Here is a 19,286-nt window from a genome sequence, read left to right as displayed (position 1 = left end):
ATGTAATGTATATTAAAAAAAATGTATATACAAAATTTTTATCCTAAGGAAGAAATCGTTACGTAGCAATAAGGTCGTCTGTTGCACATTAACTTACTGTTTTTATAATTTTTAAATTAATTGATAATCATGGTGTTTTACTGATGATCATGATGATCAATTATTTTGTTGATATTCATGATATTAAATTATTTTTTGTGAAATTACTCCACCACTTTGTTATAATTATTAATACAAAGATCGACCACTAAGAAAAATTCTTTCGATCCGGATAGATTCGAACTAGCACCTTCAAGCAATTCGCGCCAGATTTACTATTTGTATACTTAAGTTACTGTTCTGTGCTGCCACTGCGTCATAAAAAATTAAATAAAACATTTTTTTTAAATTAACAATAATAAAATTAAAATAGACTTAAAATCAAAGAAATTAATAGATACGAATATATTATACGTATAATCCCTAGTATTTAAGTTATACGAAGAAAAATTCTCGTGTGCCTAAGGGATTTAAACGACGACTAAAAATTCACTACACTTCATTTTGTTATAGATATCTGATAAAGTATATAGTCTTCCATGACTTCATACTTTATCAGATATTAAAATCTCAACGGCGTACCACAGGGCACTTTTCTTACTCCTTGATGCGCTTATTTAGACGCGAGCGCAGGCGGACCGCATTATCTATCGTAAATGACGCCATTGTCTGCGACTACCATGCTCCGCTGGCATAATTTAAATAGCATTAGTTAGTTATATTTTTTAATATATTAGATGTCGGTCACCGTATTTAATTGATTGAAAAACTTTGGTTTATATAAACCCAACAGGCAAGAGTCGCAGACCGTACCGCCTCGTCGTTAGTTAGAGGCGTTTACCTGCCCACCAATACTGCAAATCCCAGTACAGTGTTTTATAATTTCCTTACAACAAGAATCTGCCGGCTGGTTATCAATGCAAAACCAATTTATTATCATGACTAGATAGAGTTATTTAATATCTAATGTACAAAGTAAGATAAATATGTCTTTTTAACCGACTTAAAAAGGAGGAGGTTCTCAATTCGACCGAATTTTGTTATGTATGTTATGGGATTACTCTGGTATTTGTGAACGGATTTTCATGATTATTTCTTTGTTAGAAAGAGGGTACCTCAGTATTGATTCCATTTTAACTTGAAGCAATTATTCCACTTCTAAGGGTGGCAAACTAGTTCCGGTGACCGATTTCAATAAAACTTGGCAAATAGATGTAATTCCACGAATTTTTGAGGTCGTTTTTTTTATAAAAAAAATATTATGTTATTAACTTGAAAAATAATAAACATTCTTGTTGCAGCGTTTCCTGAAAATGATGTTTGCTATTACTGTGTTTTGGTTTGACACGGTAGACTCCCCCGGCATCGTTGGATGAATGAATTAATTATATAATAAAATAATGAATCAATCAAAACTCAAGGTGTCGTCATTTTTTTTTGGAAGTACACTTATCTACAAATAAATTGTAGAAACTGGGTATTAGACATGTCCGCATGTCCCAAGAATGCGGGGCCTCTATAAATTTATTACATTACATAGCAAAGACATTACTATTAGAAGGTGAATAAAATGTCACAACAGTGTTTTATATAATTTACAACATGTTATAATGGTCTTGGTAGTGTAAGAATCAACGTTGGCGCCAGTTTGGCATGCCTCGTTAGTTTTAATACTATTTTTATGTGGTGTGTTAAAAATAAACCGATTCTCTAATTAATTTGCCTTGAACTGACTATGAACTCTATAAAGGGTTGCACAACCCTACAAACTTGTAATTGTAGATTTTGAAATAGATAATATTGCTTGATTCGTTATACGATAGTAATTATAATAATATGCCTGAGAACTCTTTCTCTAAGCCGTGGTAGCCTAGTGGTTTGACCTGCTGACTCTCAAGCAGAGGCCGTGGGTTCGAATCCGGCCTCGCACTTCTGATTTTCTTGGATTTATGTGCGAAATTGAATTTGAATTATACCATGACCTTTTCGGTGAAGGTAAACATCGATTATTTAGAGTTTACAGTTATGTTAGGGATACTATCTTCATATTTAATTTATTTTTCATTATTTTAAAAGCTATAAGAAATAAGATGTATTGCCACAGCCTCGCTTACGTACAACAAGGTCATCGGATGCTCTCGACAGTGTTTTTAGCGAATTTGCGTTCCGCGGCTTACGTCAACTATCGCTAAATGCACGATTTTCATGTTTTTATCATTTAGTTTATTTAGTAAACATAATTCATTCTTAGCTATTCTTTTACGATTTGCGTAAGAATATGAAAGGCTACGGAAGCATTAAAGCGTGAAATACACACAGAGCGGGTGCAGGTGGTCTAATTCCCCGTATTTATATGGACGACAACACACCGAGCGCGGGCGCGTGTGCCCGTTCCGCGCCCGCGCTCGTAATTCAGCGCAATTGACATTATTTATAGAAAAATACTTTATGTGACATTATCTCGAAAGTTAGCAAAATGCAAATGCATTAGTTATGACAAAGAGAGCAGTAAAGCGTGATACAGACAGAGAGCGAGGGTAGATCGGGTGCGAGTCGGGTCGGGACCGCGGCGGGTCTAATTCCGTGTATTTATATGGACGACAACACACCGAGCGCGGGCGCGTGTGCTCGTTCCGCGCCCGCGCTCGTAATTCAGCGCAATTGACATTATTTAAAGAAAAAAAAAACTTTAAGTGTCAATATCTCGAAAGTTAGCATAATGCAAATGCGTTAGTTATGACAACTAGGGTCGTAAAGCGTGAAACACACAGAGTGCGAGTGTAGGTCGGGCGCGGGTCGGGTCGAGATCGTGGTGGTTCTAAATCCGTACATTGATATGGACGACAACACACCGAGCAGGCGCGAGACGTGAGCAAAGAAAGAAAGATTTCTTATTCTGTTATGATTCTGTCAGGTTTTCTTTAGAAGGTTTTCTCAGAAGCGTGACACCACATGCTACCGACGATACGACAATTCGTAAGATACCATTTTGAATGAAAATCAAAACGCAGACGACATGATGCCGTGACTCGGCAGTTAAAACTGCCCAATGTTACGACGAGATATAAATTCGTACCATTGTTATAATAAACCTACAATCATATATGAACATACGTCAAAAGTCACAAAAATATGTACAAAATATAATAATAATAACGTAGACACTCAACAAAGCCCCGCACTAGGGAAACCCTGTGCCGTGGGTGCCATGGATACACACACAGACAACCACAAATTACACACAAACTCACGAGAGAAATAAATGCAGGCCATACAAATATTTCTCCCGGCCCGGGAATCGAACCTAGTACCTCTCTGAGTGGCAGTCCGGCATGGTAACCGTTCGGCCACGGAGGCAATTAATATAAAATGAAACAAATAAACAAATTATGCTTATATAATTATTTTGCTTCTTAATTTACAATGTGTTCATCTTTTTATTTAAAAGTGAAGGCTGGGTGACCCATCATACATATAATTCATGTACGGAACACCAGACCCCCCACAAAGGTTCCTAAATATTTTTTACTATTAATGTATTATTTACCACTGCCTTTGTGCAAGTGAATAAAGTTATAATTGTTTATTATTAAGCATAAAAAAGTTATCTACTAATTTCGTTCATACAATCTTAAAACATTGCTCCTGAAAAATGTACACTTTGCGGATATGACTTTATTACATCAAGGGATACGAAGACTTACCTCGACAAGGTCCTGGGTAGTCCAAACTCAGGTGCTTAGCAGGCCTCCGACAGGCTCGTCGTCGCAACCGACATAGCGAGCGGTAGGTCTTGCCATCACTGCCACAGACCGGACCAGCGCGGCGGCATGCAGCGGCACACACGCATTTGGCGCGACCACCTCGCACCACACAGCGTCGACCAGAGCCGCATGGCATGCTGGCGCACGATTCTAGAAAAAAAAATGAGTATTAACCATTATTATAACATCACGTCAGTCTACTTTGGTCACGTATATCTTGACAGAAAAGCGCATCGCCAACAGGATGTTCTAAGTTTACTAGATTATGGATCTAAATCGGAAACTTTTTTTTATAATGTCAAGTGATGGGACGAACAAGTCGTGCGCCTGATGGTAGGCTACACGCCTGTCCATAACAGTTGCAGTGCCACTCAGAGCTTCAAATCGCAAAGATCTGAGGGGCACTGATACTGCGTCCGTCACCCTGAGACATAAGTTTACAACTCCCATGTGCCTGTCATTTCACCAAAGTGAGTGCTCACCACAAAAACTTTAACCCAAGGAACGATCATAGTCATCATTAGTTATACTAAATCAGCCATTGCTGTTATTGGGTAATTTTCCGAAAAATTTCAAATAATGAACATTTTTCCAGAAAAATTCCCAAAAAATTGGAGAAACACTATTTGGAAGGCTCATATTATGTTCTACGTTCAGAAATATCTCTTTAAGTTTTATTTAGCGTTAATAATAGAATAAACTTACATAGCTAAAAGCCACTACGAGAAAAAAAAACGAGATTTAAAATAATTTCACAACAGCAAAAAACACCTTTTTAATGGCTCCATCATTTTCGTTCAGTCATTTCAACTTTTGACAGGTGTCAACGTCAAATGTGGAAAATGGTAAATCCGGAAAAATATTTATTACCCTGAAAAATATTATTTTTTCAAAATGGAACTTTTTCCGTGACTCAACACTAGCCATTGCTAAACATGGGTGTACTCGTAGCTTAAAGAGCAATTGAGTACGATATAATCGTATTATTTAGTTATTCTAAAAGTTTGCAGATATTTTTAAAATTACATTCTGTATACTAGATTGACACAAACGGTACTCACACCGTTTGAAGACCCCAAATTTACTTAGATAAAACAAACGAATAACGCACCACTCTTAACCCCGCGCCAGGGAAACCCTGTATCGCAGGTGCCACAGACACACACATAGACAACCACAAACTTTACCCAAACTCACGAGAAAAATAATTTTACGCCGCAAATATAATTCTCCCGGTCCAGGAATCGAACCCGGGACCGCTGCGTGACAGGGCAACATAGTAACCGTTCGGCCACAGAGGCAGTTAATACGGTATTTATTAGTGTTTTATAGTTTCACTACTTAAAATACCCATCAATTCAGGATCTCACATAATTTCTTCACCGTTGCGTTGTAAGCTGTCAAACGGTTATCTGCCGAGCGAGTGGTCAATAACTGCCCCAACGACTGTTGCTAGCTCTGCTGTCCGAGCTAGATAGGTATATTATGGAACAAATGAAAGATGTGTTAAACCTGCGTGCTCGATCAACAGCCAAGCAGATTTTCAGATAACTTTCTTCTTTATTTTTGTTCTCTATTTATTTATATTTTTTCTACCATGATATTCAATTATTTTTTTGTGAAATTACCCATTAGTTTGTTATAATTGTTATAGGTAACAAAGATCGAAACACTAAAAAAATTCATTTCATCCAGCTGGATTCAAACCTGCACCCTCAGGCAGTCCGTGGCAGACGCTTTGCCGATTAAACTACGGAACAAACCATGACAGACCTTACGAATTATTCCATGTGTTTGTTACACATCTTTGTTTTTGGAATGGACAACCAACACAAACATATACAGAGTATAGCTAATAAGGTACAATCAAAATATAAAAGCATTATACATATTGCACTTCCAGGCTACCGCACTATGCTAGTAGTAAATAAAAAGCGAACTTTGGTATAGCAAGTTTGGTAATTACACTTTCAAATTCATATAGCAATAGGTTACAAATGAATATAATTACTTAATATAATTGTATTTGAATTTTTGGTAAACGTGAAACTTTACATTTTAATTTTGAAGCTGGGCAGGAAATAATTAAAAATATCCAAATCACATAGCCTATGAAACTGATTATAAATTTTAACAATTCTACTAGGAGCAGAGATTCCAAGATTCTTTTTTTTACACAAGTGCGCATTTGACCTCCATCTCATCAGATGGAAAGTGACGATGAGGTCGACGATGGAGCATGCACATCTAAATAACGCCTGTTCATTCTCGCCTTGAAAAGGTCCAAGTTATAACGTTCAGGGAACACGTCTGCAGGCAGGGAATTCCACTCTATAGCCTTTCGCCATATAAATATCCACAATATCGGGGTGGAACCCAAGCCTACATCTAGTCCCCTAATGATGGAAAGAGGAAGGCGGAATTAAACCGTGTAATTCCATCGCACACTCTCTGTGATATATCCTGTAAAATACCGATAACCAGGCAACTTTACGGCGGTATTCAAGATTAGTTCTAGAGACACGAAATTTAAAAGGTGTATAATTTCTTAGTCCTGCATTTGGTCTAGGAATAGTCAACCTAACCTTACTGAGAAGTGCTGGAGAATCTATTGAATTACTCACAATTTTATGGAAAATACGATCCAGCATAGTTCTACGACTAGACAGAGACAGCGGCCCATATGTTTTCAATTGTCCATTCCAGTTTGAAGCCCGTAAAAAATGTATCAGAACACAAAAGTATAATTTAAAATCAATAGTTGATACTGTTATGTGTTAGGATGTTAGGTAGAAAACTAACATAAAAGCGATTTAGTTCGTACAGTAGATACATACTCCTATGTTGGACATTTTTCACTGTTTATGATGTTTTGGTCAAAGTGTAAATAAAATTCAAATGAAAACATACGTAGGTAGTTTAAATCTATTCGAAATTGTCAAAACAAACATTGATCTTCGCTGACTAGATACGCAAAACAAACTAATCTGATGTTATGTTTATAATTTTTTTTTAGGTTTCGGAAAACATATTGGAAAAAAGAAAAAGATGCTTTATTGAGGTTTTTTGTGAAATAACTCCGCTAGTTTTGTTATGATTATTACAATTCAAAGATCGTAGAATAATACTAATACATAGAATTTTTTTGTCTTCGACACGATGCGACATCACAGTTAGCATGAGGCACCTGTAAAGGTACCGTCTGCGGTGAGAAGGTTCTAAAATCTCTCACTAGATGTCGCTAGCGGCGCCGAATGCCGAAAACCGATAAATCTATAACAAAAACACAGGCAAATTTCGACAACTCGATGACTTGACCTGTATGTAGTTCAGCAACGCTACGGTACAGCGTGGTCGTGGTTTTTATGTCCATCGGGAATAAGAATTTTCTTTTTCTATATGTTCTATCTTTGTATTAATTAATAATCATAACAAAAGATACTTGGATACTGGTCAGATGTACAGTTAATTAAGTTTATAAAAATTTATACTTTTACAGGGAAATACTGCTACCTATTTCTGCTAACAAGCAGTAATGTGAGCATTACTGTGTTCCGGTTTTGAAGGGTAAGGGTGCTGGTGAAATTATAGCCATATGGGTCTTATGCATCAGGGTGACGGGCGCAGAAACAGTGTCCCTGAAATCTTTGTATTTAAAAAAAAACCTACAGACTCAACATAGCCCCGTTCTAGGGAAACCCTGTGCGGCGGGTACCATGGACACATACATAGACAACCACAAATTACACTCAAGAGAAATAAAAGTAGGCCATGCAAATATTTTTCCGGGGCCCAGGATTCGAACCTGGGACCTCTGTGTGGCAGGCATGGTAACCATTCGGCCACAGAGGCAGTTATATAATTTAAAGCTTTGAGTGACACTGCAACTGTTATGGACAGGCGTATAGCTTACCTGCAGGCGTACGTTCGTCCCGTCACTTGATATTATAAAAGCAAAATACTACAGATGCAAATTTTAATTTCAACTTTATCAACAATAAACAGTAATGTACAATACTTAGGCAATACTATTAAAGATTGATTGATGTTGCGCGTTCATTTTGTTTAAATATTCAAGAGATTTTTATTTTAATAATATTGCTTATCCCGAAATGGAATAATTAATGTATCATGAAAATACGGTCTTATCAAACTCTCCTAAGTACTAAGACAATGCAAACGAAACTTCAAATATGATTGTTTTCTACGTTAGCATCGCATTCTTGTCAATATGCCAAACCGTTTTTGCAGTGGCGTTCGTGTTTATCTAGGTATCGGGCAATGCACTCGACGTCCTAATTTTGTCTCAAAATAATGATCATGTACTTCGATCATTTATACTCGAAGATCATGTACACTTTATTCACACTTAGTCATAGGGGTAGCTTTGAACTCTATGTAAATGACTTAAGGTAAATTGTGTCGTAAGAGAGGTAGCCCAGTGAGACAACGGTTGCTTCTCAATTGGGAGATCGGTGGTACCAATTTCTGAGGCTGTATGTAGGTATCTAGGACTTTCATTTCGAACCAGGTTTGTTGCCGCTCTTACCAAATAAGGTCACAAATTCGCAACAGTGGTGCGTTCAGCGGAACGTTCAATTGGATACATCCAATACAAGATACAATATCCGCGTAATCCTTGAACGTCCCACTGAACGCACCACTGTTGCGAATTTTTGACCTCAGTTGATAAGAGCTGCAACAAACCTGGTTCGTGTGCCTCCAGATCGTAGGAATTTTTCGTTGTGTTGTTCGAACTTTGTATTAATAATATTAATAACAAATTAGTGGTGTATTTTCACGAAAAACATATGAATATCATAGTCATGATACACATCATGATATTGTGTACAATAAATTATGTAGATTTGTTAATATTTAGTAGCTCCCGCTAACGGTGACGGGTGGCATCGTGATGAAATCTGCACGCAAAGAAGGTTCACAGCCCTTGGAAAACGTGTGAAGTTTTCAACCCGCATTGGTCGTCAGATTACTTTCTCCTTAGGGGAAATTTCATTGCAAGGTAGTTTAAAAATGTATCGAGAAAGTATATTGTTCGAAGACTTAAGCGTGAAACACACAGAGAGCGGATGCGGACCGGGCGCGAGTCGGGTCGGGACCGCGGCGGGTCTAATTCCGTGTTTTTATATGGACGACAACACACCAAGCGCGGGAGCGTGTGCCCGTTCCGCGCCCGCGCTCGGTGTGTTGTCATAACTACACGACCTGACCCGCGCCCGACCCACACCCGCTCTCTGTGTGTACACGCTTTATAGAGACGTTTTTAGAGAAATACATTGTAAATGTACCTGGTTTCTACAGTAAGCTAGTTTCCAGTTTGTCCTTGTGAAAGAGTTCGTCCAGTGAAGTACGCTGCGCCACCTTAACTATTTCTTCCGCCATGCAATAATATGAGCTACGTTTCGATTTTGAACGGTAAGGGTACTGATGTAATTACAGGCACCTGGGACTTGTCAACTTATGTTGATGGTGACTGGTGCAGTAGCGGTGCCCCCAGACCTTTACGATACAAAGTTCTGAGTGGTACTGTAACTGCTACCTATGGACAGGTGTGTCCCACGACGCGCCCGTCTAGTTAGTCCCGTCACTTTGTTATCACAAAAAAACCACTTTGTTTTTTATTTTGCACTGCTCTAAAACGCCTAATAAGTTACCCCTTCCCCTAAATCTAACATATGACGTAGTTACTTATGTAGAGACAACTTTTTTTTTTCGTTTTTTTTTTTACTTCATGTCATTTAGATTCATTTAGTTCATGTAAGTTTTCAGTTGTGCTATCATAAGGCAAGTCTTTTTCTGTGTGCTACCTTATCGTCACTTTCCATCAGGTAAGATGGGAGGTGCGCCCATTTTTATAAAAAAAATAAAATGAAAGCTAAGTGATATTATTTTTGTATTTACATAAATAAGAATTATATTTAGTTGAGCAATTAAATTAATACCTAATATTGATATACTGAACAGCCTTACTCAACCTTTATTGAGAAAAATCGAAATGAAACAAACTGCATTTTTTACATTTTGTAACATAGCCGAAACAGCTGAAAATTGAAAAGTTGTGATAGTTGATTGGTCAATTCAAACTTTAACAAATAAAAAACCATTTTCAAAGTATATATTTTCTTAATTTACAAGAACGCAAAAACAACCTCAAACCACTTGACAAACCTATATTTATAGTAGAAAATTAAAACGAATGAAAAAAAATGATAGTCGACTAATTTTTTATTTCCAAATTAAACGTAAGTACGTTATTTAGAAATTGAAGTTGACCCCTTAATTTAGAAGCCACTATTCTCTCATTAGGCTACAAGTGCAAATATTTTTACGTTTTAAGTAGGTTTTAAGTAAGCTAAGAAATTATCTTTCAAGTTCTGTCTTAAGCCTTGCTATTGTCGGTGTAGCATCGTTCATGTTTCTTTGTTGTACATACTATCACTTGATCCTCCTCGTAATCCTCTACGGTGACATTCTCTTGAAAAAACCGCCTATTAATATTAAATTTAGTTGTTTATCTGCACATTCTAAACGCGATGTCCCGTCTGCACAATAAACTCACCAATCGTTACTGTAGTTACAATTGACAGTAATAGATGCAATATATTATACAATTGAGCTGTTAACAGCTCAGTCTAGACGTCTCAATAAAATACTTGACAAACATCTAAGTATAGTTGTAGATAAAGTCATTAGCGCCCATTTTATATTGACTGCTTGATTAGTTCGTTGAATGTAACCGGATATAGTAACTCGTATCAGATTCAACACTTGTATTTTTACTTTTCTTGATTTATATTGGATATTTGATGTCGCCGCAGATTTTTATTGACCAAACGAAACTCCTTGGATGAATTAAATTTACACGGCAACTTCTTATAGAGCGTAATTGTTACTTCAGATCCTATACACCCAAGGTAAGGGTAAGAGAGCACTTGAGATTCCGGATTGCGCATTCAGCGCTCATAAGTAACTTAGAATTGAAATAATTATTTCGCACCTTTTGTGTAATAAGGCCACATCTGCAAAATGACTACTTTTCAGCAGAGAGGTTTAAAGTTGTCCAACGAAATTGTCGATAACTTTTTTATACTTAAATAGGGTATACATAATTTATTTCGTGTAGTTTTATGTTATTTTTTGCACTTTTTTTAAAGCACTTTTGATCCAATGTTTGACTGACTTTGACTTGACTTTCTTACACCAAAGGTACGATTTTTACTCACCAGCACAAGCATTACAAGGTACGCCTCCAGAAAGCGCCTTGTAGAAGAATATTTGTCCGTTGTCGAGGTCTGCGGGACTCCATGCGACAGGAGAGTTCTTGGCACCTGCGCAGCAGTCAGTGCGGCTCACACGCAACGCGGCCACCGAGCTGCAGCGCCCACCGCGGTCCATCCCAGTCCAGCAGATCCCGGCTGCAACCATTTGATACTTGTTTGTTATAATTATTAACATAAAGTAAAATTCCTTCGATTTGACAGGACTCGAACCTACGCATCTATACCAAAGGGCTACCGCTACTGATACTATAATCGTGATGATACTACTACTATAGTAGCAGTGGAGGTCCTTGTGAAAGAGTTCGTCCAGGGAAGTACTGCCTTACATACCTTACCTATTTCTGCAACCAAGCCGTAATATGAGCATTACTGCGTTCCCGTTTTGACAGGTAAGGGTGCTGGTGAAATTACAGGCACGTGGGACTTCAACTTATGTCTCAGGGTGACGATGCAATGGCAGTGCACCGCAGATCCTTGCGTTTTAATGCTTTGAGTGCTATTGCAACTATTATGGACTGGCGTGTCGCTTACCAGGCCCAGGACTTGTTCAACCCGCGTCATTTGGTTTCATAAAAAAAAGTTAACAGGTGCTTTATACAGGTGTCCAATTTCAACCTTGGTACTTGGTACTTATATCTAACTATCAAAAATGTCGACTTTTAATACAAAACTTAAAGTACCTACAACAACATACTGTATTGTAGGATTATAGGTAGCTTAGATTTACAACCTTGATATGACTAATGAAAAATGGACTCAAACCTCATTTTAGGTAATAGAGTTACAAAATATGCAATACCTGAATACAACAAGGTTATGGGAAAGCCTTGTGAATACGATAAAGTATTTCCAAAAACCAGTTGCTGTTTGGCTACCGTATATTTGCATACGCTTATCGAATATTTATCCGGTATTTCAATCTTAAATTATAACCTAATCTGTCAAAATAACATTAATAAATCACGTAAGCGTTACACTGTATCCTCATTTAACTTGATACAAAATTAAGCAAAAACTGCGAACATTTAGTTGTCTTTAACATTTTAGATGCAATAAAAAATAGTGCTTCATGCTCCAGACCAAACGATAAAAAAGCAGATGCCGATGTTCCGTCTCCTCCGTAGCGATCTAAGGCGTTAAATGCAGGGTTGTCTGTTTGTTAGTTTACAATTTACACATTCATCTCCCAAAAAACCACGGATGTTAAATATATTCATAGGAAAAACTATACATCAAAATCGACTAACCAACTGTCGACGTGTCCTCCAAGACTTGCTTTGAACCCATTTATTTATCCTGTATGGTAAATCCGGACATACAAACACATACACTAAACACTTAGAAGAATATCCAATCAATTTCGTTTTGGTCGTGGACCATGTACTCGTTCATTCCAACCCAATATTAATTTTTCATGTTTATAAAACATTTTGTCATAGACTTACTTCTCGCTCTCGTGATATCTGTCGTGGCAATCAATTTGCTTAGCAGCATCAGTAACTGGATAATCGTGTGAATTAATCAATCTAAATATTTCGGCAGCCCTATTCGACAACCTTATTCAGTCGAATACCGACGCGTGAGTCACCGTTCGGCTAGACGACCACCAGACACGGCATTTTTCAACTGCGCATCGCCACGCGCATAACACCACTGCTTGATTTATTGTTCATGCTAATTCAAAATTGGTTATGTGGTTTATACCTATATGTATTTGAATAATTCGTTTTTACTGAGGAACAGAGATGGGCAGTGAGTTAAAACCCAAACAACCCGTCTGAGTTTTAACCCTTTTCTGCCCAAACGATACGATTCGATTTTAATGAAGTGCAAGTGCATGCGAATTAACGAAATTTTATCGATTTATTATTTCAATGCGACTTTCAAGCGAATGGATTCAATAGAAAGGCAAATCGAGTCGTCTAGATCTAAAAGCCATAAACATTTAGTAATAATATCATTAAATCTGAACAAAGTTCGATGACAGCAAATATTTAGTTGTAAACAGTTTTTGCCCTCGATTCTGGGCGTTAATGGGCAAACAAAGCACCGGGTTAAAACCCGGGCGTTTGCCCATCTCTGCTTAGGAGTGTAATTTAATACACTAGTTGTTATTTTTCAAAGACACTTGACTGTCGCTTACTCATCTTAATACGTGGCTAGTATACCTATGTATTAGTGAACACGCTATTCATACGGTGAAGAAAATAGGAAAACATTAAGTATTATATTTATCAGTATCGTTACAGAGTAAGTAATAAAGTAAGTATTACGGAGACTACTAGTTCTTTTCGTTGAATGAACCTACGTTCATTCAGTAAAACGCTTCTAGCGGACGAATAGTATTAACCGCCGCGCCAGGTTGACAGAAAGGAGCGGACGGGATTAAGCACGTAAAAAGTCTTGACAAAGTTCAAAGAATCTGGACAAAGTTCTTCCCAAAGTAATTATTAACAAATTTTCCTATTAATACTCTGTCAAGTGGACAGTGTCGACACCGCACAGCATGACTTTGCTTACTTTAAATACGTAGACGCTTATTAAATTTCAACTATTTTTATTAACTGGAACAAATCACTGGCATTTTGGTTCGTGATAGGACGGAACGACCATGAAACTAAAAACCATGTTTTGTTTTTGGTATTTAATATTAACTTTGGCATATTTTTAGATAATTAATGGCCAAAATTATATTTTTATTTGATGCCTATATTCGAGTGTAGTATAGTTGAGTGTACTAAATAAAGTAGTACTAATTTTGTACTCAACTCTCGGCGAAACTTCTTCAGATGTTTTTATATATAATTATTTAATAGCGTTATTTTTTAATATTCTTCATTTTAGTGCACAATTAAATTAAAAATTATTTGTAATTAGATTGCACATTGCAATCCACTTCAATAACCCAATTGTATTTACTAAACAACTTGTGAATTGTTTTGTAAGTTGAGGCGTGCGTGGTTCTAGTCACATAAAAATAAAATATTATTAAGTTATGGCTACGTAACATTATAAATAATTATTTTTTTTACCTCTGGATAGGTGTAAGGAGTGTTTTTAGAATGTTGGATTTTCGATGTGAACCACCACCCATAAACATTAGGTGAATGAAATAATAGTTGACATCGTGGGTAAGTCATCAAATATTTTATTTTATATTTCTAAATTATAATTTGTAAACAACTTAAAATTACCTACAAATAAAAACTCTAAATTGTGATTTGTCAACGTTAACATTTTAATGTGAAACAATCCCGTTAAAAAATTCATATTAAAACAAAAGAGAGCTCTTGCTTTCAACCACGGATATTAGTAATTTGCCGTACATACACAAAGCCATTCGATCAATTATATTTATTGCCTATAGAATAAAGTTGAAATTCCTTTATATTTTTCTGTTTAATATGGTAAGATGGCTCTCAGAAGCAAAACGGCGGTTTGGCCATATTGGTGGGTCAGGTGTCTTGTGTTATTATAGAGTGTTTGTAGTAATTGCAGTCTAGAGGTGACCGGTTATTGCGCTATGTAGTGCTATCATCAGGTATAATCATCACCTTCACAAATTAAATAAACATTAATATCTTGTACTTCAAAACGACACACACACGTGGCGGTGTGTACGCACACTCACATTCATCGCCAGTAATATACTTCAGGTGAAAATAATATTTCACAGACATCTGGTTTTAATATTTACGGAGCAATAAAAATTATGTTGTTTACTTTGGACAAGAATTTTACACGTTATGTTTTGTTGGTAGGTCAATGCGTTATGTGTACAAATTTTAAATTAAGAACTTCCTCAACTAAATGCCTACCACATGAGATAATAAGTTCAATTGACTTTGAAATAGGTATTTCCGAAATTCATTTACTCAAATAACAAACAAAACCATTTAGTTCTCTTTGGTCTGCATTAATATGAAACACGGGTGTGATTTTACGGAATTCATAAACAGGAACGGAAATTCTTAATGCGTCTCTTAGGTTTTTGTTATACATAGTAAATGAAGCTATTTTTGTTATCTAAATCACATATATTTGTTTTTTTAAAAAAAAAACCTTTATTTTGCGTCCTTTACAGGTCCCATAGACACGGCTGACTCTAAATTAAAACAGTACATTTCGGTTTGTCTAGATATATTAAAAACAATGTCACTTAACTTAGAAATATTTTATAGTTTTATCATTGACTTACAAATAAATTTTATCATCTTGTATCCTAACAGAAGTTGATTCTCCTTTTCATCATCATCATCAATTGAATTTATGATATGAGTGATATTAATTCATATTTACATTTTTACTGAATTCAAATTCACATTCGAATTCAAAATAATCTTTATTTCATAGGTAAGCATTATTACATTTGAAATCGTCACAATGGTCAACTCTACCGCTCATTCGTAAGGCAGATTTCCCTGAGAAGAATGAGCAAGAAACTCTAGGGGTTGCTCTTTGTAAATAACATTTACAATATTTTTTTTTATTTGAAACATCAGAGATCGAGACAACCTCCATGAGCTAAACGGGTTACTACCACGGATTTTTGTCATCCAAGTACGCGAAGTTGTATAATAACCTTTAGTATAAAATTTTTGTTTCACTATAGTTTTAAACCTCGTGAAAGGAAAATTTTGTATATCAACCGGAATCTTGTTATAGAAGCGTATACATTGCCCCTTAAATGATTTTTGACTTTGTGAAGACGACTATCAAGAAAAGCTAGTTTATTTCTATTCCTCGTATTAATGTTATGTCTGTCACTATTTTTCATAAATAAATTACTATTCCTTTTAACATAAATTACAGTTTCATAAATGTACTGTGAGCCTAGTGTAAGAATGTTAATTTCCTTAAACTTATCTCTCAAAGATACTTTGGGGCCCAGATTGTAAATTGCCCTAACTGCACGTTTCTGCAGGACAAAGATTCTATTGATATCGGTGGCATTATCCCAAAGCAAAATGCCGTATGTCATGAGACTGTGAAAGTAGTTGAAGTAAACCAATCTAGAGGTTTCGACGTCTGAAAGTTTCCTTATTTTTTTAATCGCGTACACTGCAGAGCCGAGCCGTTTTGATAACTTACTTATACGGGGACCCCATTGCAATTTAGCATCTAACGTTATACCTAGAAATAAAATTGTATCCACAAGATTCAATTTTTCGTTTCTAACTACAATGTTTGTAACCGTCTCTCTAACATTGGGTAATGTAAATTTCACACAATTTGTTTTTTTCTCATTAAGAAGTAGGTTATTAACAGCAAACCAATCAACTACTTTAGATATAGCATTGTTCACATCCTCGTAGGAACATTGGTGCCTTTTAACTTTAAATAATAAGGAAGTATCATCAGCAAACAATCCTATCTCATGTTTTATACCCTCCACAAGGCTAGGTAAATCATTAATATAAACTAAAAACAAAAATGGGCCTAGAATTGAACCTTGAGGGACACCCATGCTAATTGCAGATCCTGATGATCTCGTACCGTTAACATCGACGTCTGTACCCTACCACGCAAATACGATTTAAGAAGGTCGAGATCACGTCCCGCCACACCATAATGGCGAAGTTTCCTGACCAGTGTATCATGGTGCACACAGTCAAAAGCTTTGGAAAGGTCACAGAATATACCAATAGCATCATGTGAGACTTCCCATGCATCAAACATATGATTAATCAACTCGACACCAGCGTCGGTTGTAGAGCGACCCCGAGTGAAACCAAATTGTTTAGGAGACATTAAGTTATTACTATAAAAATGTGCACAAATCTGATTTAGAATAATTTTTTCAAATATTTTACTGAGAGTTGGTAGTATTGATATAGGTCTGAAATTGGTGGGGTCAGAAATACTACCAGATTTGAAAAGTGGAATAACTTTACTTTGCTCATGAGGTCAGGAAAGACACCATCATCAACACATTTATTAAAGACACAGGCTAAATAAGGCGCAATACAGTCAACTATAGAACTAATTACTCTGACTGAAAGATCATCAAGATCAGCAGTATTTTTTATGTTTATAGACTTAAAGGCTTTAACAATATCGTTTGGAAATACATGACGGAACCTTAAATTAGTGATGCTAACTGCATTATTTTCTTTTAGTAAGGATTCAGTAGCGGTGGGAGATGAATTTAACGACTTCGTAGTCAAAATTGGAATGTCAGTAAAAAAATTTTCAAATATTTTAGCAACTTCTGCGTCTGTGTTTACAATTTTGTCATTAAATCTTAGTTGAAAATCTAAGTTACGAGGTTTGACCCTTCCAGTTTCGCTGTTTATAATATTCCAAGTCGTTTTTACTACATGCGCGCTGCTTTTTATTTTATTATTTGTAAACATTGCTTTGGCTGCAACACAAATACGTTTAAACATTTCCGAACATTTCCTAACAAAATCATTAAAACTGTTACTAGTGTTATAAGTCCTTTCATCGTAAAGATCATATAGTCTTTGTCTACTTTTGTGAATTCCCACAGTCCCAATCACAAAATTTTGAAAATTGATAAAAAAAAATTGACATTCAATTATTTTTATGTGAAATTACTCCACTAGTTTGTTATAATTCTTAATACAAAGATCGAACACTCAGAAAAAATTCCTTCGATCCGGCCGGATTCGTTATACCAATTAAGCCACGGAACGAACCAGCGGACCTAAACAATTGTTTTGTGCTTGCGTCGTATCTTTGTATTTGGGTTTTCAACGACTTTTTCTCCATAGCGCCATCTATGAGAAATCTGTTATATTTCGGCTAGAAAGTCGTTGAAAAACCAAATACAAAGAAAGATACGATGCGAGCACATAGAAAAATTCGTGAGGTCCGCTGGTTCGTTCTTGGCTTAGTTGGTATAGCGTCTGGCACGGTATGCTAGAAGACGACCTGAATGCTAGTGTAAATAATTCGCCAATAACTAACCTGAATGCTTCTAATAACTAACCTGAATAATTCGCTTCAAAACGAATAAGCACATCCAAGGAAAATGTTTAAGGCGAACGTTGAATAAATCCAACTTAAGAGCTACGTAATAAACAGCTTCTTGGAATAACTTTTATAATAGTTACGTTGTTAAAGAGAAGGTCGCCTCATCGTACAAGACAATATTAGCCTGCACATGAATGGTCGAACGAGAATAGCCGCTTCTAAATCTGTACACCTAATTATACGCACTAGTTGCTAATTCTAAACAACTAACCGGGCACTGCAATTCGCAGCGCTCGCTGACTGATCTGACCCCTCACCTCAACCTGAGACAGGTTATTTTAGGCAAGTTACGAAACGAAGAAATAACGTAGTATTCTCAAACATTTGTTTTTGTAAACATCGAAATACTCATTTTATGTAGTTTTTCGAAATTATTGCTCCTTATCGGGTTTTTAAGTTTTCTGTAGTATACTAAATCGCGTGTATTCCCTTTTACTGTACGTACTGTATAGAGTCAGTTGGTTTGTACGAAAAAACAAAGAAAAAAAAGATCCATAAAAATAGCTTTATTTCCGATTTATTCAACTTGTTCTAATTATTGAAGAAAAATTAAAAACTAAGATATAAGTATGACTTAGACGCCTTATGTCCACTTGCACTAACTTAAGTTCGTCTAAAACCAATGCTTGCAATGCAAAAGTCACTTTTAATACAGTGTGTTTGGAGTGTCTTATCAATTTAAGCATTGGTTTGAGACTTTAGTGCAAGTGGACAGTATTCTGTTCCGAATTTTTCTAGTACTCAATTTTGTCTAATTTTAAATTGTTAAGAAAAAATGTAATATGTGCTTTTCTTTCGAATTAAAGAGTTATAATATAAATCAAGCCTTAATGTAATTTCGCATTGTTTCAGCACATTCTGCCACTGAGACGGTGACATATTTGATCTCAGTGATTAAACCGTCACTTCTAAAAGACAAATTATTTTTGGCACGAGTTTGGAAACAAATAAATATCGGAGCTAATATGAATCACATGCGTGCCTTTCCTAACGATTCCGAAATAATATTGGAACGAAAACAAACGGATGTATCCTGTTTATGCATATAGTTGCTATTTATTTTTAAAATTGATGCATACTTACTTTTTGAATGAACAATTGTGCTGTCAACCGTCACATGTTTTGTTTATTCTAACTTTAGTGTTTTTTCAAAATGTATTTACTCACTTTTATGTAGGTATAT

At 36.0% G+C, this 19,286-nt stretch overlaps 1 protein-coding gene across 1 annotated transcript in view; it reads right to left on the bottom strand.

The window, feature by feature from the left end:
* Positions 1 to 19,286, bottom strand: part of LOC113230955 (follistatin-A) — a 44,139-nt gene that overhangs the window by 11,358 nt on the left and 13,495 nt on the right. Inside the window, exons 2-3 of the mRNA XM_026465066.1 lie at positions 11,048 to 11,239; positions 3,744 to 3,953 (exon numbers count right to left, since the gene is read on the bottom strand). Of these exons, the coding sequence (XP_026320851.1) occupies positions 3,744 to 3,953; positions 11,048 to 11,239 (402 nt within the window). The remainder of the gene's footprint in view (positions 1 to 3,743; positions 3,954 to 11,047; positions 11,240 to 19,286) is intronic.

This window comes from Hyposmocoma kahamanoa, unplaced genomic scaffold (genome assembly GCF_003589595.1).
Source record: "Hyposmocoma kahamanoa isolate Upper Pololo Valley unplaced genomic scaffold, ASM358959v1 64, whole genome shotgun sequence".
Lineage (NCBI taxonomy): Eukaryota > Metazoa > Arthropoda > Insecta > Lepidoptera > Cosmopterigidae > Hyposmocoma > Hyposmocoma kahamanoa.
Note: the sequence above shows the minus strand (reverse complement) of the source record. Positions and strands in the feature narration are given on the sequence as shown.